This window comes from Salvelinus namaycush, chromosome 25 (assembly GCF_016432855.1).
Source record: "Salvelinus namaycush isolate Seneca chromosome 25, SaNama_1.0, whole genome shotgun sequence".
In the NCBI taxonomy this organism is placed as follows: domain Eukaryota; kingdom Metazoa; phylum Chordata; class Actinopteri; order Salmoniformes; family Salmonidae; genus Salvelinus; species Salvelinus namaycush.
Window position 1 is genome coordinate 19,414,680 of NC_052331.1, and position 23,757 is coordinate 19,438,436.

Sequence of the window (23,757 nt, forward strand, 5' to 3'; positions counted from 1 at the left end):
ATGTAATCCTCCGACTTCAACTGTATACCCCACTTTAGACACGCCTCCTTCTCTCCAATCCTTACAGCTTATGGTTCCACAGGAAGAGGGTAATAGGGTAATAAACCCTTATTGCTCCATTCAGGGGATCTAACCTTACCTTCTGACCTCAACCCCTCCTTCACCTAATACACAGATGTCCATCCGCTCCCCTATAGCAATCCTGTGATCTCCTCCCATCCACCCAACACATTCCAAAGCCACTCTGTCTTTCTATAGAAAAGCATTAACTTCTGACATAAAACCCAGTCTCTTTCACTCCTTATATTCTATGCTTCTGATCTATCATTTATTTAATATCTCAATGTTCAAAGTTTATCCTGACTCTAACAATGCTAAGTAATTGAAAAGTTGCTTAAATGCAAAAGTTGTCCATGATGAGATTTGAACTCTCATTCTTTGGGTTGCTTGTCGTTCACATTTATGTAACCTTACCAAATGTAACATATCATACGTACAGAATAATATGACATTTTCTGAGACTAGTTTGTGGTTTGACATTTTGAAGTGAAAAATCTGAGTCTCTGTTACTTAGAATTACCCGAATTCATTTGGTATTATGTGACGCACTAAACAGTGATGCAGAGAACTGATGGTGACACAATTATTTGTAAAGCATGTTTGAAGATCCTCCACTCACTATTCTACAGTAGAATACCAGTATGTCCCCTGCATTCGTACAATTGAATCTTTCCGCCATTCTGCTGCCATTCTGCTGCTCTTTCAGTTTGTCGCTTGCCTTGTGAAATATGAACCCATAGCTATGACTATCCTAAATTATGACTATCCAATTTACTCATCACATAAGGAATAGTAGGCTATCTTACATAAGCCTGCAAATGTGATGATGCATGGAATACTTTATAATAAAGGTACATTTTTATAGTGAAAATGTGCTTCCCCAAACTTGACTCACGCACCGCACCGCCTATCATCTCGGTCACATGGAAGCACTGGTATCAGGTGTGCTGTTTAGAATGGTGTTTTCCCGCTAATTGCATTTTGGAAATGACGTTTTATTGACTTCATTACAGAAGTTGCATGTTCTGTTAAGATGAGTTACCATAATCTAAATGTTATTTATGTCATTCTGAGCACAGTGGGTAATGAGTTACACACCTACTAATGCATATGGGTAAAAATTCTGCCGGTCACGTTGTCAGGCCCCACAACAGAAACCCTGCTGGACACCGAGGCAAATTCAATTTCCATTGAACATGCTTTTTAGTCTAAACCCTTCTCCTACAGTATAATTTCTACTGATCTGCCTGCCAGTTAGGATTTTCATGTGCCCATTTTGGTGGAACAGTTTAATTTAATTAATAATAGTCTTCATATCTCAAAATCAATGTCATGTGGTTCATCCAAATTCTATCACATGAAAATTATACAAATCTAAAAGTAACTTCCATTGCCAATATGTAACAATAGCATACATAAAGCCACTCGAATAAAAACATTGCAGCCTGTAGAAAAGATCCTATAAATCACATTGGCTACGCATGGCCTGTGTGCAAGGAACTTGAAACGTATTAACTATTAACTTTGTCCGGCTTGAAGCTGGTGCTAGCAAACTTGCAACATTTAACAAAATATTCTGGGCCCTCAATTTCCTGGGCCACTGAGCTCCGGAAAGACACAACTGTGGGCTAGTTGCGTAAGGGATAAGAAATAATCAGGTAGGCCCATTTTATGACGTTTCCACCGAATCAGAGCATTACATTTTTTTTCCCCTTTCACTCTGAGTGGTTATTGAAAGGGAGAGAGTAGGAAAGATTTTTCAAATGGGCTACCTTGAACTATTTTCATTCTCAATGGATGTAAAAACAGACTTTTCTTCGCCTCAAACAGCAGGTAAACAAATTACTTTGAGAAGCTACACAGTGATGGTGAGTTAAGACAATCAGAAAGAGCATCAGATCCCCAAATGGGCATTTATAAGTCTCTACATTTCCACGCAAGGCAGGTAGCCTAAGCCTACTTCTATGCGTAATCAGGTGTGTGTGCTTACTCAAGATTGATAGGACCGCTCCAAACAAAAGACAATTAATAAATTGACAACTCGTAAATGGAATAATAAAAATAAAAAAACTTCTCACAAGTGTAGCCTAGGTTGTTCGCTCTGCAAACAACGTGTCCACTCCTACAATGACAACAGTAAGACTGTAGTAATAATAATATATTGAATGCATTAACAGAAATTAGCGTAATCAAAAGAACATTTTAGATTAGAATTGATGGTAATTTGAGGTGAATGTGATACCGGTGAGCCATCCCCACGGCCTCCTCGTGTGGCATTCATTTTTAAAATATATTTGCGCCACTGCTCGACTAAAAAAATCTTGGCCGACCAACAGCCTATCGACCAAACAATCAACCAGTCAACTAAAAAAATCCCCATCAAAATCTGTCTGTTTTAAGCTGGAGATGTTTTTTTTTGCATGGGATGCGTCTCAATCCACCGCATCCGCCGATATCGCCCTTCTGCATCTGCGGTGAAAGGTGGCAGAGCTAGAGGGGTGTTAGTCAGACCGAGACATAACAAAAACAATGTTCTTCTCATGAAATCTACTGTTACATCCGAACGGTTTGGCCTAAAAACTATTATGACCTCTCTGGCAAGATGACTCTCACAAACACGTGCTTGTCGGTTGGTTTGCTCACAAAATTTGTCTGAAGGTTCCCAGTACTAGTTAAAAAAATTAATGGAAGTATATATGGAGATAATTTATGGGGTTAAATTCATGTCCGTGTTTCCCTATATCTCTCAGATATAGGACAGACACTTCAGAACAAACTTCCTTTTTGACTATCTGTTGTTCCATGTAATGGATCTGTTATTCAATGCATTTCTATGAGCTAATGGCAGTAATGCCAAAAGTTTCATCAAATTAGCCACCAGCTTAGACTCTAGAGGGTTAATCATTGATAACGAAACTGGCCCTATATGTCACTGAATATTGTTTATGTCTGAGGCAATGTCCCTGCTTGGACACGCTGTCAGGTTTAGCTCTTGTGGTCAGAAAGAAGTACCTCAGTGCTGCCATTCTTGGTCATGGGTCTGAAACTGCCTCCATGCTGTGCTTTTCAGTATGATAGTCAGCAGATGTCCTCTGTCTCACCATACAGTAGTGTCATTCAGCTGTGTCATAGCAATAGCAGAGCCATTAGTAAGCCTTCCTCTGTATGTGTGCAGCTGTGAATATTGGAAAGATTTGACAAGCAGTGGCCAGGCAGTTGAACGGTTTAAAAGCTCCAGAAGCATGTTTTGATTCTTCGTAATGAAGTCCCACGACGGCCCTTATTCTGAGAAAAGAAAGCGCCTGACCGAAAGTACCATTTTAATATTTGATCACTCTCACGTCTCAGCGCTGTGTGCAGAATACACTTTTATGATTCTCAGCAAGTCAATATGAGAAAGTCTAGCCAGTATTGGGAAATGCTTTTGTTTCAACAAGGCTGTTGCAATGTTTTCAAAGGAATCCTATCAGTTCCTGCTTTATCACTCCCAAAAAAGCTGTGTGTATTATGTAAGGAAGTTATTTTGATGGAAACTGTCTCTTACGGACAGACTAAACAGCCAGCAATGAGTTTGACTGACTGATTTCCTGCGATTTAGTGATAGCCGGTTGCCTGATGACTCAAACATAATTTTTCCCCTTCTCTATGTTTGCTACATACTTCAGACTGAGACGGCCTATCGTTGAAGTCGTTTGTGGGGACATCAAAATGAGGGGTGTTGTACAAAAAAGTTATCAGCGATTGGATCACCCCCCCCCCCCCCTTCTTAGTCCCCACAGCCCGTACGCCTCCCCTGAGCCCAGTAGCCCTGGCGGCTGTCATCGCAGGGCCGGTGTGTGTGCTGTGCTTTGTGCTGCTGCTGGTGTTCTACGTGTGCCACAGCCGCTCTGTCGTCCACCGCCGCGTGCCCAACGAGGAAGACCCTACCATGGACCACCCCTTCCTGGCCGACGGCCACACCCTCAAAGACCTCATCTACGACATGACCACCTCAGGCTCCGGATCAGGTGGGTTTTGTAGTTTGATGTACTGTACATTCATCACAACCTATGGGAGATACATTTTCAACAGATTGCTGAGCTTAGAGGTGTAGCATGATCAATTACATTACCCATAATGCTCTGTACAATATGTCCAGTTTTATCTTCATTAAGATGTTCCTGAAGCTAACATATTAGCGTCCCATCTCTTTACCAATACAGGTTTCACACCTTGGAGTGCTATAATCTCCCTTAGGATTGATTTAAAGTATTCCATCTAGAGGTGGGGGGATACTTTGAGGATTTGTGTCATAGTTATATCAGCCCAATGGACAAGTCTGTCTGTAGGCACTTTCCAATGTAATTTACTGACTGCTTATGTAAGTTGTTCTGAAAAGGCTTAGAAGTTGTTTCCATAGAGCTGCAAAACTGACCTTGCAAGCTCTTAGTTTCTCATATACTCAGTGGGTTGTATTGAAGAAGTTGTTCAATACTCTTCAATTGTTAAATTCCAATAGTGGTTTGCGAGATGAGAGCCAATATGCTGCTGGAAATGTTCTTCGCTATGACTGATTTAGTGAATGATAAGGAGACGTGTGTTCATTAATACATCAGCTTAGCAGCCGGCTAGGCTGGGACATACTGCTACCAGACAAGGACCATCATTCAATCAGAGAAATATCATCTAATTCATGTTTCCAATCACATAGTTTTGAACTATCATAGCCTCATCACACACTCTTACAGCCAACCCTTTTGACATCTTATGTGTGGCCATCATCCTCTGATGGCTTTTACATTAACTGTCCATAGAACTGGAGATTAAGTTATTTAGTAACTCTTGTTAGGGCAATGGAAGTTTGCTTCAAAAATTAACCCTCTGTTGAAGCGATGTCGGGACAGAATTTGTTTTTCTCTGCCCTTCGAACTGGCACGAACTTGCTGGCTTTTCTCTCCGCTCATTGAGTTTTAATGCCCAGGTTTAGGAGAATGGAAAGAATGATGACCAGCCAGGCAGCCGGAATGTGGGCAGAAGCACGCTCTAGATTGTTTTATGTACACATACACCAGATGAAACCAGACAGAGGACCTCCAAATTAGAGAATGAGAGGACATTGAAGACCGTCACTCTTCAGACAGTGTTAATTTGTTCTATTCTCAGATAGCTGCAGGTCTGACTGTTGATGTTTTCTTACTGTACAGTCGTGGCCAAAAGTTTTAAGGACACAAATATTAATTTCCACAAAGTTTGCTGCTTCAGTGTCTTTAGATATTTTTGTCAGATGTGACTATGGAATACTGAAGTATAATTACAAGCATTTCATGTGTCAAAGGCTTTTATTGACAATTACATGAAGTTGATGCAAAGAGTCAATATTTGCAGTGTTGACCCTTCTTTTTCAAGACCTCTGCAATCCACCCTGTCATGCTGTCAATTAACTTCTGGGCCACATCCTGACTGATGGCAGCCAATTCTTGCATAATCAATGCTTGGAGTTTGTCAGAATTTGTGGGTTTTTGTTTGTCCACCCGCCTCTTGAGGATTGACCACAAGTTCTCAATGGGATTAAGGTCTGGGGAGTTTCCTGGCCATGGACCCAAAATATTGATGTTTTGTTCACTGAGCCACTTAGTTATCACGTTTGTCCTATGGCAAGGTGCTCCATCGTGCTGGAAAAGGCATTGTTCATCACCAAGCTGTTACTGGATGGTTGGGAGAAGTTGCTCTTGGAGGATGTGTTGGTATCATTCTTTATTCATGGCTGTGTTCTTAGGCAAAATTGTGAGTGAGCCCACTCCCTTGGCTGAGAAGCAACCCCACACATTAATGGTCTCAGGATGCTTTACTGTTGACATGACACAGGACTGATGGTAGCGCTCACCTTGTCTTCTCCGGACAAGCTTTTTTCCTGATGCCCCGAACAATCGGACAGAGGATTCATCAGAGAAAATAACTTTACCCCAGTCAGCAGTCCAATCCCTGTACCTTTTGCAGAATATCAGTCTGTCCCTGATGTTTTTCCTGGAGAGAAGTAGCTTCTTTGCTGCCCTTCTTGACACCAGGCCATCCTCCAAAAGTCTTCGCCTCATTGTGCGTCCAGATGCACTCACACCTGCCTGCTGCCATTCCCGAGCAAGCTCTGTACTGGTGGTGCCCCGATCCCGCAGCTGAATCAACTTTAGGAGATGGTCCTGGCGCTTGCTGGACTTTCTTAGGCGACGTGAAGCCTTCTTCACAACAATTGAACCGCTCTCCTTGAAGTTCTTGATGATCCGATAAATGGTTGATTTAGGTGCAATCTTACTGGCAGCAATATCCTTGTGAAGCCCTTTTTTGTGCAAAGCAATGATGACGGCACGTGTTTCCTTTGCAGATAACCATGATTGACAGAGGAAGAACAATGAATCCAAGCACCACCTTCCTTTTGAAGCTTCCAGTCTGTTATTCGAACTCAATCAGCATGACAGAGTGATCTCCAGCCTTGTCCCCGTCAACACTCGCACCTGTGTTATTAACGAGAGAATCACTGACATGATGAAAGCTGGTCCTTTTGTGGCAGGGCTGAAATGCAGTGGAAATGTTTTTGGGGGATTCAGTTCATTTGCATGGCAAAGAGGGACTTTGCAATTAATTGCAATTCATCTGATCACTCTTCATAACATTCTGGAGTATATGCAAATTGCCATCATACAAACTGAGGCAGCAGACTTTGTGAAAATTAATATTTGTGTCATTCTCAAAACTTTTGGCCACAACTGTACATCTGTCTCCCTCAATGTTTTTAAAATCTGGCCTTGAGCACACATTGGATTTATCAACAGAAAGACAAATTTTGGATCTAATGGCTTGCGTTTTATTCAAGGTCTGCTTGAACTGCTTTCAAACTTATCCTAAAAGCCTTGCCTCATGATAACTGTGCTCTCTCTCCATCCCCTTCTGCAGGCCTGCCTCTGCTGGTGCAGAGGACCATAGCAAGGACCATTATCCTGCAGGAGAGCATTGGGAAGGGGAGGTTCGGGGAGGTGTGGCGGGGCCGCTGGCGAGGAGAGGAGGTGGCCGTTAAGATCTTCTCATCTCGGGAGGAGCGCTCGTGGTTCCGCGAGGCTGAGATTTACCAGACGGTCATGCTGCGCCATGAGAACATCCTGGGTTTCATCGCCGCTGACAACAAAGGTCAGAGGGCACATTGGGCCAGGGTTGTGTTCATTTGGGAGAAAACATTTAGAAACAGGAACGTACTTTCTGAACTTGTCCAATAAGTGGCCAGGTTTTTATTTTCTGTTGTAAAATATTTTTATACAGTGTGCCCTACTGAACATGACCCAGTACTGGTTCTATTTTCTATGACTTCTATAATGCTCTTAATTTTGTGTCAGTGTACTTAGAAGCCACACATGCCTAAATCAGCTGACAAGCAGTGAGAACTGTGTATTTGGCTGGGACCCAGACTGTATTGTCAGGATGCTAGCAGGCAGCCTTTCACTGATGAGATAATCTGTTGTAAATGCATTCATTATGTAAAGTGTTTCCCTGTGGAATAGGATACGGTAGCTCACTCTTTCACACTCTCCTCCCTTTGCCCCTCTCGCTGTCCTTGCTCTCCTCAAAGATAACGGCACGTGGACCCAGCTGTGGCTGGTATCAGATTACCATGAGCACGGCTCCCTGTTTGACTACTTGAACAGGTACACGGTGACAGTGGAGGGCATGATCAAGCTGTCCTTGTCCACCTCCAGTGGCCTGGCTCACCTGCACATGGAGATTGTTGGCACGCAAGGTGAGGAGGACCAATCAAATGTGGCACATGTATCCACATAACGTACATATAGAGATATGAAATGTGGTGGTTTTACTCTGCACTCAGCTTTTCCTTTCTCTGTATAGCTCTTTTCCTTTTCCACTTCTCTCTCCCTCCCTCTCTTTTTACTCATTACCCTCTTCCCCCTCCCCCCAGGTAAACCAGCCATCGCCCACCGCGACCTGAAGTCTAAGAACATCCTGGTGAAGAAGAATGGTACCTGCTGCATCGCTGACCTGGGATTGGCTGTCCGCCACGACTCCGCCACCGACACCATCGACATCGCCCCCAATCACAGAGTGGGAACCAAGAGGTGACTGGCTGCACAGTAGGGCTGACTCCATTTAGAGGATTAGTCGATAGGCTGTTGATCGACCGAAATGTCTTTAGTCGAGCAGTTGCAATTTAAAAATGTTGGTGCGCAAGACACCTGTCTGATACGCGCCTGTCTCGGTGGACTAATCCATTGCGGAGCCGCCTGGGATGGCACGGTCCATCACTCTAAGGCCTCATGTCCACCAGATGCATCAAACTCATGGCGCTCCGGCGGAAGTCATTCATTGTCAATGGAGCAGCACGCAACACACACTAGGCTGCGGTCCTGCGTTCAGTATTTAACTCGTGCCTTGCTTTATTGTACGGAAAATATGGGCTAGGCATCCGGCAAAACAAAATGTATATGCATCTGGTGGACATCGGACATAAGGCATGTTGTGTAAAACTAATTGTACAACACAAATAAATATATTATTTCATAACAAATGTTCTTTCTCCTGCGTTGGATAGCGGTCGCTGTACGCAGTTCTGAAACATCATCTTCAGTGCGCCTTTGAATTGTTTTCCTATGTTCATATGTGCATAATATTAAAGTTAACCAGCATATTGGTCTTGAGAACAATGCAGCAGAGGCAGCAGCGGAGTGAGAAAACAGCCCTTTCCTTAATTATCTTGATAAAATGTAGTAAAGAGGAAACCCCAACTTAATTCGGTCTATAATCAATAGCCTAGCTGTTAAATGTGCCTGGCTTTATACATCATCCATATACAGTTCATTCGGAAAGTATTCAGGCCTCTTGACTTTTTCCACATTTTGTTACGTTACAGCTTTATTCTTAAATGGATTAAATACATGTTTTTCCTCCTCAATCTACACACAATACCTCATAATGACAAAGCGAAAACAGGTTTTAGAAATGTTTGCAAATTTGTATAAGAAATCAAAACAGATACCTTATTTACATAAGTATTCAGATCCTTTACTATGAGACTCGAGATTGAGCTTAGGTGCATCCTGTTTCCATTGATCATACTTGATGTTTCTACAACTTGATTGGAGTCCACCTGTGGTAAATTCAATTGATTGGACATGATTTGGAAAGGTACACACCTGCCTATATAAGGTCCCACAGTTGACAGTGTATGTCAGAGCGAAAACCAAGCCACGAGGTCGAAGAAATTGTTCATAGAGCTCCGAGACAGGATTGTGTCGCGGCACAGATCTGGGGAAGGGTACCAAAACATTTCTGCGGCATTTAAGGTCTCCAAGAACACAGTGGCATCCATCATTATTGATTGAAAGAAGTTTGGAACCACCAAGGCTCTTCCTACATCTGGCCGCCCAGCGAAACTGAGCAATCGGGGGAGAAGGGCCTTGGGCAGGGAGGTGACCAAGAACCCGATGCTCACTCTGACAGAGCTCTAGAGTTCCTCTGTGAAGATGGGAGAACCTTCCAGAAGGACAACCATCTCTGCAGCACTCCACCAATCAGGCCTTTGTGGTAGAGTGGCCAGATGGAAGCTATTCCACAGTAAAAGGCACATGACGGCCCGCTTGGAGTTTGTTTCATGTCTTAAAGTAATGGACTGTTACCAGTCAAAAGTTTGGACACACCTACTTCTTATTTTATTTGTACTGTTTTCTGCATAGTAGAATAATAATGAAGACATCCAAACTATGAAATAACACATGGAATCATGTAACCCCCCAAAAAGTGTTAAACAAATCAAAATGTATTTGAGATTCTTCAAAGTAGTCACCCTTTTCCTTGATGACAGCTTTGTACACACTTGGCATTCTTTCAACCAGCTTCACCTGGAAGGCTTTTCTAACCGTCTTGAAGGAGTTCCCACATATGCTGAGCACTTGTTGGCTGCTTTTCCTTCACTCTGCGGTCCAACTCATCCCAAACCATCCCAATTGGGTTGAGAAGAGACTTGCTTGGGCCAAGAAACATGAGCAATGTACATTAGACCAGTGGAGTCCAAATTTTTTGATATTTGGTTCTAGCCGCCGTGTCTTTGTGAGATGCGAAGTAGGTGAATGGATGATCTCTGCATGTGTAGTTCCCACCGGGAATTATGGAGGAGGTGGTGTGATGTTGTGGGGGTGCTTTGCTGGTGACACGGTCTGTAATCTTTTTTGAATTTAAGGGTGGTTACTTTGAGTCTCACAAAATATATTTTGATCTGTTTGACACGTGTGTGTGTGTGTGTGTTTTTATATATACACTGCTCAAAAAAAATAAAGGGAACACTTAAACAACACAATGTAACTCCAAGTCAATCACACTTCTGTGAAATCAAACTGTCCACTTAGGAAGCAACACTGATTGACAATACATTTCACATGCTGTTGTGCAAATGGAATAGACAAAAGGTGGAAATTATAGGCAATTAGCAAGACACCCCCAATAAAGGAGTGATTCTGCAGGTGGTGACCACAGACCACTTCTCAGTTCCTATGCTTCCTGGCTGATGTTTTGGTCACTTTTGAATGCTGGCGGTGCTCTCACTCTAGTGGTAGCATGAGACGGAGTCTACAACCCACACAAGTGGCTCAGGTAGTGCAGCTCATCCAGGATGGCACATCAATGCGAGCTGTGGCAAGAAGGTTTGCTGTGTCTGTCAGCGTAGTGTCCAGAGCATGGAGGCGCTACCAGGAGACAGGCCAGTACATCAGGAGACGTGGAGGAGGCCGTAGGAGGGCAACAACCCAGCAGCAGGACCGCTACCTCCGCCTTTGAGCAGGAGGAGCACTGCCAGAGCCCTGCAAAATGACCTCCAGCAGGCCACAAATGTGCATGTGTCAGCATATGGTCTCACAAGGGCTCTGAGGATCTCATCTCGGTACCTAATGGCAGTCAGGCTACCTCTGGCGAGCACATGGAGGGCTGTGCGGCCCCACAAAGAAATGCCACCCCACACCATGACTGACCCACCGCCAAACCGGTCATGCTGGAGGATGTTGCAGGCAGCAGAACGTTCTCCACGGCGTCTCCAGACTCTGTCACGTCTGTCACATGTGCTCATGTGCTCAGTGTGAACCTGCTTTCATCTGTGAAGAGCACAGGGCGCCAGTGGCGAATTTGCCAATCTTGTTGTTCTCTGGCAAATGCCAAACGTCCTGCACGGTGTTGGGCTGTAAGCACAACCCCCACCTGTGGACGTCGGGCCCTCATACCACCCTCATGGAGTCTGTTTCTGACCGTTTGAGCAGACACATGCACATTTGTGGCCTGCTGGAGGTCATTTTGCAGGGCGCTGGCAGTGCACCTCCTTGCACAAAGGCGGAGGTAGCGGTCCTGCTGCTGGGTTGTTGCCCTCCTACGGCCTCCTCCACGTCTCCTGATGTACTGGCCTGTCTCCTGGTAGCGCCTCCATGCTCTGGACACTACGCTGACAGACACAGCAAACCTTCTTGCCACAGCTCGCATTGATGTGCCATCCTGGATGAGCTGCACTACCTGAGCCACTTGTGTGGGTTGTAGACTCCGTCTCATGCTACCACTAGAGTGAAAGCACCGCCAGCATTCAAAAGTGACCAAAACATCAGCCAGGAAGCATAGGAACTGAGAAGTGGTCTGTGGTCACCACCCGCAGAATCACTCCTTTATTGAGGGTGTCTTGCTAATTGCCTTTAATTTCCACCTTTTGTCTATTCCATTTGCACAACAGCATGTGAAATTTATTGTCAATCAGTGTTGCTTCCTAAGTGGACAGTTTGATTTCACAGAAGTGTGATTGACTTGGAGTTACATTGTTGTTTAAGTGTTCCCTTTATTTTTTTGAGCAGTGTATATACACATACACAGTTGAAGTCAGAAGTTTACATACACCTTAGCCAAATACATTTAAACTCAGTTTTTCACAATTCCTGACATTTAATCCTAGTAAAAATTCCCTGTCTTAGGTCAGTTAGGATCACCACTTTATTTTAAGAATGTGAAATGTAAGAATAAAAGTAGAGAATTACTTATTTCAGATTTGTATTTCTTTCATCACATTCCCAGTCGGTCAGAAGTTTACATACACTCAATTAGTATTTGGTAGCATTGCCTTTAAATTGTTTAACTTGGGTCAAATGTTTTGGGTAGCCTTCCACAAGCTTCCCACAATAAGTTGGGTGAATTCTGGCCCATTCCTCCTGATAGAGCTGGTGTAACTGAGTCAGGTTTGTAGGCCTCCTTGCTTGCACACGCTTCTTCAGTACTGCCAACAAATTGTCTATAGGGTTGAGGTCAGGGCTTTGTGATGGCCACTCAAATACCTCGACTTTGTTGTCCTTAAGCCATTTTGCCACAACTTTGGAAGTATGCTTGGGGTCATTGTCCATTTGGAAGACTCATTTGCAACCAAGCTTTAACTTCCTGACTGATGTCTTGAGCTGTTGCTTCAATATATCCACATAATCTCCCTCCTCATGATGCCATCTATTTTTTGAAGTGCACCAGTCCCTCCTGCAGCAAAGCACCCCCACACCATGATGCTTGCACCCCCGTGCTTCACTGTTGGGCTGGTGTTCTTCGGCTTGCAAACATAACATAACGATGGTCATTATGGCCAAACGGTTCAATTTTTGTTTCATCAGACCAGAGGACATTTCTCCAAAAAGTACGATCTTTGTCCCCATGTACAGTGCAACCGTAGTCTGGGATTTTCTGTGGCGGTTTTGGAGCAGTGGCTTTTTCCTTGCTGAGTGGCCTTTTAGGCTATGTCGATATAGGACTCGTTTTACTGTGGATATAGATATTTTGTACCTGTTTCCTCCAGCATCTTCACAATGTCCATTGCTGTTGTTCTGGAATTGATTTGCACTTTTCGCACCAAAGTACGTTCATCTCTAGGAGACAGAACGCGTCTCCTTCCTGAGCGGTATGACGGCTGCATGGTCCCATGGTGTTTATACTTGCGTACTATTGTTTGTACAGATGAACGCGGTACCTTCAGGCGTTTGGAATTTGCTCCCAAGGATGAACCAGACTTGTGGAGGGCTACAATGTTTTTTCTGAGGTCTTGGCTGATTTCCCATGATGTCAAGCAAAGAGGAACTGGGTTTGAAGGTAGGCCTTGAAATACATCAACAGGTACACTTCCAATTGACTCAAATGATGTCAATTAGCATATCAGAAGCTTCTAAAGCCATGACATAATTTTCTGGAATTTTCCAAGCTGTTTAAAACCTCTCTGGGATAGGGGGGACGCTTGCGTCCCACTTGGCCAAAAGCCAGGGAAAATGCAGAGCGCCAAATTCAAATAAAATGATATAAAAATCAAACTTTCATTAAATCACACATGTAAGATACCAAATTAAAGCTACACTCGTTGTGAATCCAGCCAACATGTCAGATTTCAAAAAGGCTTTTCGGCGAAAGCATAAGATGCTATTATCTGATGATAGCACAACAGTAAACAAAGAGAGTGTAGCATATTTCAACCCTGCAGGCGCAACACAAAACGCAGAAATAAAATATAAATCATGCCTTACCTTTGACGAGCTTCTTTTGTTGGCATTCCAATATGTCCCATAAACATTACAAATGGTCCTTTTGTTCAATTAATTCTGTCCATATATATCCAAAATGTCCATTTATCTGCGCGTTTGATCCAGAGAAAAACAGCTTCCAATTTGCGCAACGTCACTACAAAATATCTCAAAAGTTACGTGTAAACTTTGCCAAAACATTTCAAACTACTTTTGTAATACAACTTTAGGTATTTTTAAACATTAATAATCGATCAAATTGAAGACGGGTCTATCTGTTTTCAATACAGGAGGACAACAAACTAACGCTACTTTTCTAGTCTTGCGCAACTCTCAAACAGTACACATAACGTTACACTGATTCAAGATGGCCGTACTTCTTCATTGCACAAAGGAATAACCTCAACCAATTTCCAAAGACTGGTGACATCCTGTGGAAGCAGTAGGAACTGCAAACAAGTCCCTTAGAAATCTAGTATCCCAATGAAAAATCATTGAACAGACAGTGACCTCAAAAAAAAAATCTGAATGGTTAGTCCTCGGGGTTTTGCCTGCTACATAGGTTCTGTTATACTCACAGACATGATTCAAACCGTTTTAGAAACTTCAGTGTTTTTTATCCAAATCTACTAATAATATGCATATCTTTATATTCTGGGGATGAGTAGAAGGAAGTTGAAATTGGGCACGCTATTTATCCAAAAGTGAAAATGCTGCCCCCTATCCTAGGGAAGTTAAAGGCACAGTCAACCTAGTGTATGTAAACTTCTGACCCACTGGAATTGTGATACAGTGAATTATAAGTGAAAAAATCTGTCTGTAAACAATTGTTGGAAAAATTACATATCATGCACAAAGTAGATGTCCTAACCGACAGTTTGTTAACAAGAAATTCGTGGAGTGGTTGAAAAACGAGTTTTAATGACTCCATCCTAAGTGTATGTAAACTTCCGACTTCAACTGTATATTTTTATCACACACACACACACACACACACACACACACACACACACAAAATACTGTCTCTGGTACAATTCATTTATTTAGTGTTTAACACTGTTCCAAATGGTCAGGAGAAAAAGTGCAATATTGTAATCTAACAGTACCAGTTTATAATACTCACGCAGTGCTTACTCTTATACCATCCTTTTTCTTGATCTCCAGTAGTTTACACAACTGTCAAATGTCTTCCACAGATCTGACTTCCCCTTTCCCTTCTCCGCAACCAGTAAACATTCACCCGTTTTGAGTTTCTTTTTCATGTTCTCAGCATCCATTTTGCTGTCAATTTTATTGATGTGATTATGATAGTCTATAGGTCAGGCCCTATTTCTCACGTGCATGCAATGCATACGTTTCATGCAAAGAGCTGGGATGTCTTTTACTGCAGCAGGGAGGAGAGCCAGAACTTGTACCAGTCACACAGGCATTCGCTGCCAGTTTTATTTTCCACAGCGTGGCCATCGGGCTCCTGCTTGAGTCATTTGTGTGTCAATTTTGTAATACAATAGTGCGCTTAAAGCATCAGGTGTGTGTATATATACTGAACAAAAATGTTAACGCAGGGCCTTCCAAGTGGCGCAGTGGTCTAAGGCACTATCACAGTGCTGAGTTATCACTACAACCTGGGGTTTGATCACAGCCGGCCGTGACCGGGAGTCCCATAGGGCGGCACACAATTGGCCCAGCATTGTTGGAGTTTGGCCGGGGGGTATTCCTTGGCCCATTGCTCTCTATTGACTCCTTGTGGCAGGTTTAGCGCCTCAGTCGTCAGTTGAATGGTATTTCCTCCAACACATTGGTGCAGCTAGCTTCCGGGTTAAGCGAGCAGCTGTTAAGAAGCAGTGCGGCTTGGTGGGTGATGTTTCAGAGGACGCATGACTTGACCTTCGCCTTTCCCGAGCCCGTTGGGAAGATGCAGCGATGAGACAAGATCGTAACTACCAATTGGATATCATGAAAAAGAGGGTAAAATTCTAATAATATAAACGCAACATGTAAAGTGTTGGTCCCATGTTTCACAAACTGAAAAAAAACCATACATTTTCCATACTCAAAAAAAAAAAGATTCTCTCAAATTAAAGAGGCTGATTTAAACAGTATGATCATTACACAGGTGCACCTTGAGCTGGGGGCAATAAAAGGCTACTCTAAAATGTGCAGTTTTGTCACACAACGCATGTTTTTAGGAATTGTGCAATTGGCATGCTGACTGCAGGAATGTCCACCAGAGCTGTTGCCAGAGAATTGAATGTAAATTTCTCTACCGTAAGCTGCCTCCAACGTCCTTTTACAGAATTTAGCAGGATGTTCAAGCATGTTCACAACTGCACACCACGTGTAATCACAACAGCTCAGGACCTCCACATCCTGCTTCTTCACCTGCGGGATCGTCTGTGTGGGGGTGCTGAGGAGTATTTCTATCTGTAATAAAGCCCTGGGGAAAAAAACGATTTCTGATTGGCAGGGCCTACCTCCAGTGGGTGGGCCTGGCTGCCTATGCCCTCCAAGGTGGGTGAACCTTGCCCATAGATTAGGGCCTAATTTAATTTATTTCAATTGACTGATTTCCTTATGAACTAACTCAGTAAAATCTTTGAAATCGTTGCGTTTTATATTTCTGTTCAGTATAGTTGATTTTATTCAAACACATATGGTGTGTATATGGAAAAATACACATTTTAAAATTTGAAAGAAAGAACAGACAACTCTTGGTCGACCAAGATTTTTTGTTGTTGTCAGGGACAGTCCTACTGCACAGGGAAACCATTGTCTGGGGGGATACATCCACACACACACGTGCCTTCATGTATTATACTTATTCTAAATGTTTATTCTTATGCTAATGTTTATTGTTTTCCACTGAGCCATTTACTTTGTTTGTATTCTTTTATTTTGTATTGTTGCATTGTCGAAGGAACCTACAAGTAAGCATTTCATTGGACAGTGTATACCATGTGTATCCCGTAAATACGAGTAATAAAACTTGAAACACAAGAACACATATAGAAACACAGACGTATATTTAACGTAATTTGAAATCTTATTTGGATTAACCATAACTATACTTGAGTGCAGGTTACATTGTTTTTCTCTGATGCCTTAATCCACACGGCTGTGTATGTCCTTACTAGTGTGCCGTCAGTATTGAGTCTGTCTGTGGCTTGCGCTCAGGGAAAATCACAGAGTCTGTTGATATTAGATGCCTGTGGGTGATAGTGGGAGAGCTGAGGAGTGATGAAGGGGGAGAGAGAGTGCTGAGGAGTAGATACAGCTTTATCTCTGAAATCTTAAACGGCTCTGTAGACGGAGCATGTGTTGGCAAAGTATTGAAATCTGAAGTGTTTGGTCCATTACTTTTCTCAGGTAGAAGTTTAAAGATTCTCCGGTTCTTTTTTATACTTTTTAGCCAGTAGTTCTGACAGTAGCGCTCACGAGCTAAAAGTGGTTCCTGAAAATAGTGTACTATGTCACATGTGCAGATACAGTACCAGTCAAAAGTTTGGACACCTACTCACTCAAGGGTTTTTCTGTATTTTTGCTATTTTCCACATTGTAGAATAATAGTGAAGACATCAAAACTATGAAATAACACATATGGAGTCATGTAGTAACCAAAAAAGTGTTAAATCAAAATATATGTCAGATTATTCAAAGTAGCCACCCTTTGCCTTGATGACAGCTTTGCACACTCTTGGCATTTTCTCAACCAGCTTCATGAGGTAATCACCTGGAATGCATTTAAATTAACAGGTGTGCCTTGTTAGAAGTTAATTTGTGGAGTTTCTTTCCTCCTTAACCTGTTTGGGCTGCAAGCCCGACGTCGGTACACTTATGACAACAGCCAGCTCAAAGTGCAGGGCGCGAAATTCAAAAGATATATTTTTTAAAATATTTAACTTTCACACATTAACAAGTCCAATACAGCATATGAAAGGTACACATCTTGTGAATCAAGCCAACATGTCCGATTTTTAAAATGTTTTACAGGGAAGACAAAATATGTAAATCTATTAGCTAACCACATTAGCAAAAGACACCACTTTTCTTACTCCATCAGTTTCTTACTCCATCAGTAGCTATCACAAATTCGACCAAATAAAGATATAAATAGCCACTAACCAAGAAAAAACTTCATCAGATGACAGTCTGATAACATATTTATTGTATAGCATATGTTTTGTTTGCATATTTGCATATTTCAGGTATAAATCATAGTTTACATTTCAGCTACAATCAGAAATTGCACCGAAAGCAGCCATAATATTTACAGACACCAACGTCAAATACCTAATTACTCATCATAAAACATTTCTGAAAAATACATAGTGTACAGCAATTGAAAGACAGGCATCTTGTGATTCCAGACAATATTTCCGATTTATTAAATGTTTTACAGCGAAAACAAAATGTAGCGCTATATTAGCGTAGCCACAATAGCCAGAAACACTTGGGCGCCCACGACCAGTTCACATGCACGACAGATATTAGAAATAGCATCATAAAATGTTTCTTACTTTTGGTGATCTTCCGTCAGAATGTTGGACAAGGTGTCCTTTGTCCAGAACAGTCGTTGTTTTGATCTGGAACGGCAAATATCCCTCTTCATTTAGCATGGGCACTTGCCAAGTGGCACGGATCACTCCAACGTCAACAAAGTCAGAGAACGGAACACGGCAAAACTCCCGAAAAAAATTTCAATAATCTGATTAAACTATATTGAAAAAACATACGTTACGATGATATGGTCACATGTATCAAATAAAATCCGAGCCGGAGATAGTTGTCGTCCATAACGGCAGCAAAACAGAAGGCAATCCCACTGTCCAAGTCGCGCGCTTCAGAGTACCGGAAATGACGGTCACGTCATACAAAGAGCTTGTATTCCAATTCAGATGAAGATAAACACAATTTCTTCTCTCACAGCCTCTTGACACCCAGAGGAAGGCGTATGAAGTGTACGTAGACTCTTACGTATCATGACCATGTATAGGCAGGAAGTTGAACAGAGCATATATTTCTGACATTCCACTTCCTGGTCAGGAAAAGTGCTGCAGAATGAGTTCTGTTTCACTCAGAGAAATAATTCAAACGGTTTTAGAAACTAGAGAGTGTTTTCTATCCAATAGTAATAATAATATGCATATTGTACGAGCAAGAATTGAGTACGAGGCCGTTTTGAAATGGGCACTATTTAACTGGCTACTCAATACTGCCCCTTGCAGCCATAAGAAGTTAATGCGTTTGAGCCAATCAGTTGTGATGTGACAAGGTAGGGGTGGTATACAGAAGATAGCCCTATTTGTTAAAGACCAAGTCCATATTATGGCAAGAACATCTCAAATTAGCAAAGAGAAACGACAGTCCATCATTACTTTAAGACGTTAAGGTCAGTCAAGAACTTTGAAAGTTTATTCAAGTGCAGTTGCAAAAACCATCAAACGCTATGATGAAACTGGCTCACATGAGGACCACCACAGGAAAGGAAGACCAAGAGTTATATCTGCTGCAGAGGAATAGTTCCTAGATTTACCAGCCTCAGAAATTGAAGCCCAAATAAATTATTCAGAGTTCAAGTAACAGACACATCTCAACATCAACTGTTTAGAGGACACTGTGTAAATCAGGCCGTCATGTCAAATTGCTGCAAAGAAACCACTACTAAAGGGCACCAATAAGAATAAGAGACTTGCTTGGGCTAAGAAACACAAGCAATGGACATTAGACCGGTGGAAATCTGTCCTTTGGTCCAAATTTGAGATTTTTGGTTCCAACCGCCGTGTCTTTTTGAGACGCGGAGTAGGTGAACCGATGATCTTCGCATATGTGGTTCCCACTGTGAAGCATGTAGGAGGTGGTGTGGGGGTGCTTTGCTGGTGACGCTGTCAGTGATTTATTTAGCAAACCAGATGGGATTTCATTTGTTTTTCAACACGACAATGACCCAACACCTCCAGGCTGTGTAAGGGCTATTTGACTAAGATGGCGAGTGATGTAGTGCTGCATCAGATGACCTGGCCTCCACAATGACCCAACCTCAACCCAATTGAGATGGTTGAGGTCATTCGAGACTGTTAGAAAAGCATTCCAGGTGAAGCTGGTTGAGAGAATGCCAAGAATGTGCAAAGCTGTCATCAAGGCAGAGGGTGGCTACTTTGAAGAATCTCAAATATATATAATATATTTTGATTTGTTTAACACTTTTTTTTCTTGTTTACATGATTCCATATGTGTTATTTCATAGTTTTGATGTCTTCACTATTATTCTACAATGTAGAAAATAGTAAAAAATAAAGGAAAAACCCTTGAATGAGTAGGTGTGTCCAAACTTTTGACTGCACAGTATGTGCACCACATCATTGCTCTCTCTCTCTCTCTCTCTCTCTCTCTCTCTCTCTCTCTCTCTCTCTCTCTCTCTCTCTCTCTCTCTCTCTCTCTCTCTCTCTCTCTCTCTCTCTCTCTCTCTCTCTCTCTCTCTCTCTCTCTCTCTCTCTCTCTCTCTCTCTCTCTCTCTCTCACTCACACTCTCACACTCTCTCTCACACTCTCTCTCTCTCTCTCTCTCACTCTTCTGTGTGCATCTTGTTAGATGTCACTCAAATGACAAGGCGCTAAAACTCATTGGCTAGGACTCTAATCGCTAGGGGGCTGGCGGGGGGATAATGTAGGGGAAATTGCGCAGCACAGCTTCCAGAAAAAGTTGCTTTGAAACTAGGGAATTTAAGGTTCGACAGTAATTCTGCTCATAGATTATGCTTGTATGAACTACACATTTAAAATATACTTAGTAGTCACCTGAGTTCCGGAGCATGTCTTTAAAGTATTGCTTGTATTTTCTACACTAATGCCATTTCTCACAAATGTACATTGTCCTCTTAATTATAAGACAGAAATAATGTGTCCACTCCAGTGTGGTTTCCAGTGCTAAAAGGAATTAGCAAGGATGTGAGATTTGATGTGTAAAAGAATAGATGAGGGTGTGAACATGGTTACCTGTGTCAAGCTAAGGCTATACAGAGGGATGGATGGGAGTGTGAGGGAGGCATGTTGATTGTGATGTGTTGCATCATGAGGCGTGTAGAGCAGTGCTGGGAGGCTTGGCTGGTCTCAGCAGACACTAGCAAGCATTGGGCAGGAGCATGTCACAGCCAATCCCCTTCACTTATGTCGCTCTGCGTCTGCTGCCAACCGTCCCTTCAACGCAGGAACACACACAATGCACACTTACACACACACACACGTGCACTCACACGCAGGCCTCCCACCACGCACCGCTGCACTGCAGTCAGTAATAAAATCCTGAGTGTTGTCTGGGTTTGACCTTTCTTGTGACCTCTAACCTACTACAGCCCTTTTCTCTCGCTCCTGCCCTTTACTCTCCTGACGACACTGCAAGGCTCGCATCGATCAGATCATCACCTAGTAAAGGATTAGACAATAGACTGAGACTGTACAGGGATGTTTAAATCAGGATTTTAGATCGTCATTGGAGCTTTGGATCAGAAAAGGTCAGCGTAGAATATTCATCTTTAGAACGTTCATGTTTAAACCAGCATAGTACATTCAGTACCTCTTAACTGGGAGGACACTTGTTCACCCTGGTCACTCAGGATACTCTTTGAGAATGAAGAGTGAGTAAAGAGCTCATGTTGTCGACCCTGTGTCTGAAAGGCTAAAGAGAACTGTCTGGTGAATGTCTCCTCAGGTACATGGCCCCTGAAGTCCTGGATGACTCAATCAATATGAAGCATTTTGAGTCGTTCAAGCGGGCAGACATCTACGCCATGGGCCTGGTGTTCTGGGAGATCGCACGGAGATGCTCAATAGGAGGTGAGAACCAGTGGTGTAGTGTACTTAAGTAAAAATACTTTAAATTACTACTTAAGTAGTTTTTTTTAGGTATCTGTAGTTTACTTTACTATTTTTATTTTTGCCTACTTTTACTTCTCTACATTCCTAAAGAAAATAATGTACTTTTTACTTCATACATTTTCCCTCACACCCAAAACTACTCGTTACATTTTGACAGGAAAATGGTCCAATTCACACACTTAGCAAGAGAACACCCCTGCTCATCCCTACTGCTTATGATCTGGCGGACTCACTAAACACAAATGCTTCGTTTTGTAAATTATGTCTGACTTGGTGTGTGACCCTGGCTATCTGTAAATTAAAATTTAAAAAAACAATTATACCATCTGGTTTGCTTAAAATAAGGAATCTGAAATGGTTTATACTTTGACTTTTGATACATAAGTACATCTTAGCAATTCTACTTACTTTTAATACTTAAGTATATTTAAAACCAAATACTTTTAGACTTACTCAAGTAGTATTTTATTGGGTGGCTTTAACTTGAGTCATTTCCTATTAAGTTATCTTTACTTTTACTCAAGTATGACAATGAGTACTTTACCCACCACTGGAGATAACACTACGCTCCTTTTAGCTCTTATCACACAGTGAGTCGTTTTGGCCCCAAGGACCGCGGCTAATTTCTGAAAGCGTCATGTCTTACACATTGCAGCCTGCCACTGACACAAGGCCCAAGGTTTGGGATATATTGTGAGACTCACTCTGACTCTAGTTTAGTCTGTCCCTCTAAGGCTTGGAGTCATCATTTGCCTTTCTCTGATATTTTCAACACTTTGTCAGAATTTGATCCTAGATTGCCATTGGCCTTGTGTCTAATCCCATCCCGTGTCTGTTGCTCCCCAGGTATCCACGAGGACTACCAGTTGCCCTACTATGACCTGGTCCAGTCAGACCCCTCGGTGGAAGAGATGAGGAGGGTGGTGTGTGACCAGAAACTACGGGCCAACATCCCCAACAGGTGGCAGAGCTGCGAGGTATGACATACTATGTGCTTTTTGTCTTGCTTTACTTCCCTTGGGAATATCATCTGTTTGTTTCTATCTGTTTCTTGGTCGGTCTCTTAACTGTCTGCCTCACCTCTTTCTCTCTCTTTTTCATTTTTTTTGTTTCCTCTATTACTCTCTCCCTCTTTGGTCTTCTGCCAGCAGCCTTCCCACTTCATCACCAGATCCACTTTCTCTCTGGCTTTATTGATGCAATTTTTATTGCTTGGAAACAGACAATTAGATTACATCCAATTTGCAGTCATAAAGCATCATAATCTGATCATCATCTCCTGCAAGGTTACAATGGCTGCTGCCAGAGCCTAGGCATCCCAGGCCGACTGTAAAGCAACTCCCTGAATTGATGGCCAGGCTGGTGAATATTAAATGGACCATCAGTCTATTTGCTTCACTCTGTCTGCGGTTGGAGAAAAGAGGCAAAGAATGTGCGGTTTTAAATCACTCAAAGATAATTCGCTAAATTAACATGAGCACATCAGGGACACATTCGGAGAGATGACTAGAAGACCCATCTTTCTACCTGTCTCCTGCTCCTCACTTTAAAATCTATAGATGGACTGGTATTCTTTCAGCAGTGCTGCTCTCTTTCCCCCCCCCCCCCACCTGACTGTATTACCAATTCTAAAAATCTTGAAAGCTATTCCCCAACTCGGCTGCGTGAGTGCATACATACAGATGTCGGATCTTAATATGACCCATTTTGTGGCAGGAGAAAAATAATACTCAAGCAGGAGAATTAAAAAAATAAATATATATATTTAGAATCGCCGCCTGGGTGCAGCTGGAAGTGGTGTTTGTAGGCTATACAATGCACTCTCGTACCATACCTAAGGGGCTATGGTTTGGGGAAGGCTCTGCAAACCAACGAACCTCACACCATCAAGTATTTTTACGGCTTGCTAGAGCATTGTGAACTGCCGTAACGCAGTGGTCTAATCAGCACACTTCGGCTCGGAGCATCAGGAGTTCGCGCCCATTGCTGGGCAATCGTTTTGAAACTTTGCTATGAATGGAAACTAATGTTGACGTAGCCTACTCTTATTATTTAACCAATCCAAAGGCAGCTGCCTACCTACCTCCAAAGGCACCTACCTTAGTAGGTAGCACTTTTCTTTTAGGTTACTGCCACTTGGGAAGGGATTCGAAGGCAGCATCACGTGATAACGCATTCACATTCCACGAGGGGCGAGATGTTTGTAGCCACTGTAGCAGCGTGAGCAACTAGTGCTAGCAATTCAGTGACCTAGCCCCAAAATGGAAATATCTGATACGAATAA

The 23,757-nt window shown here is 42.6% G+C and overlaps 1 protein-coding gene across 1 annotated transcript in view; it reads left to right on the forward strand.

Annotated features, from left to right (window-relative positions):
• The window catches only part of LOC120020326 (TGF-beta receptor type-1-like), a 90,931-nt gene that overhangs the window by 46,750 nt on the left and 20,424 nt on the right, over positions 1–23,757 (forward strand). Inside the window, exons 3-8 of the mRNA XM_038963902.1 lie at positions 3,831–4,067; positions 6,985–7,215; positions 7,652–7,819; positions 7,997–8,153; positions 21,307–21,431; positions 22,320–22,450. Coding sequence (XP_038819830.1) covers positions 3,831–4,067; positions 6,985–7,215; positions 7,652–7,819; positions 7,997–8,153; positions 21,307–21,431; positions 22,320–22,450 — 1,049 coding nt within the window. The remainder of the gene's footprint in view (positions 1–3,830; positions 4,068–6,984; positions 7,216–7,651; positions 7,820–7,996; positions 8,154–21,306; positions 21,432–22,319; positions 22,451–23,757) is intronic.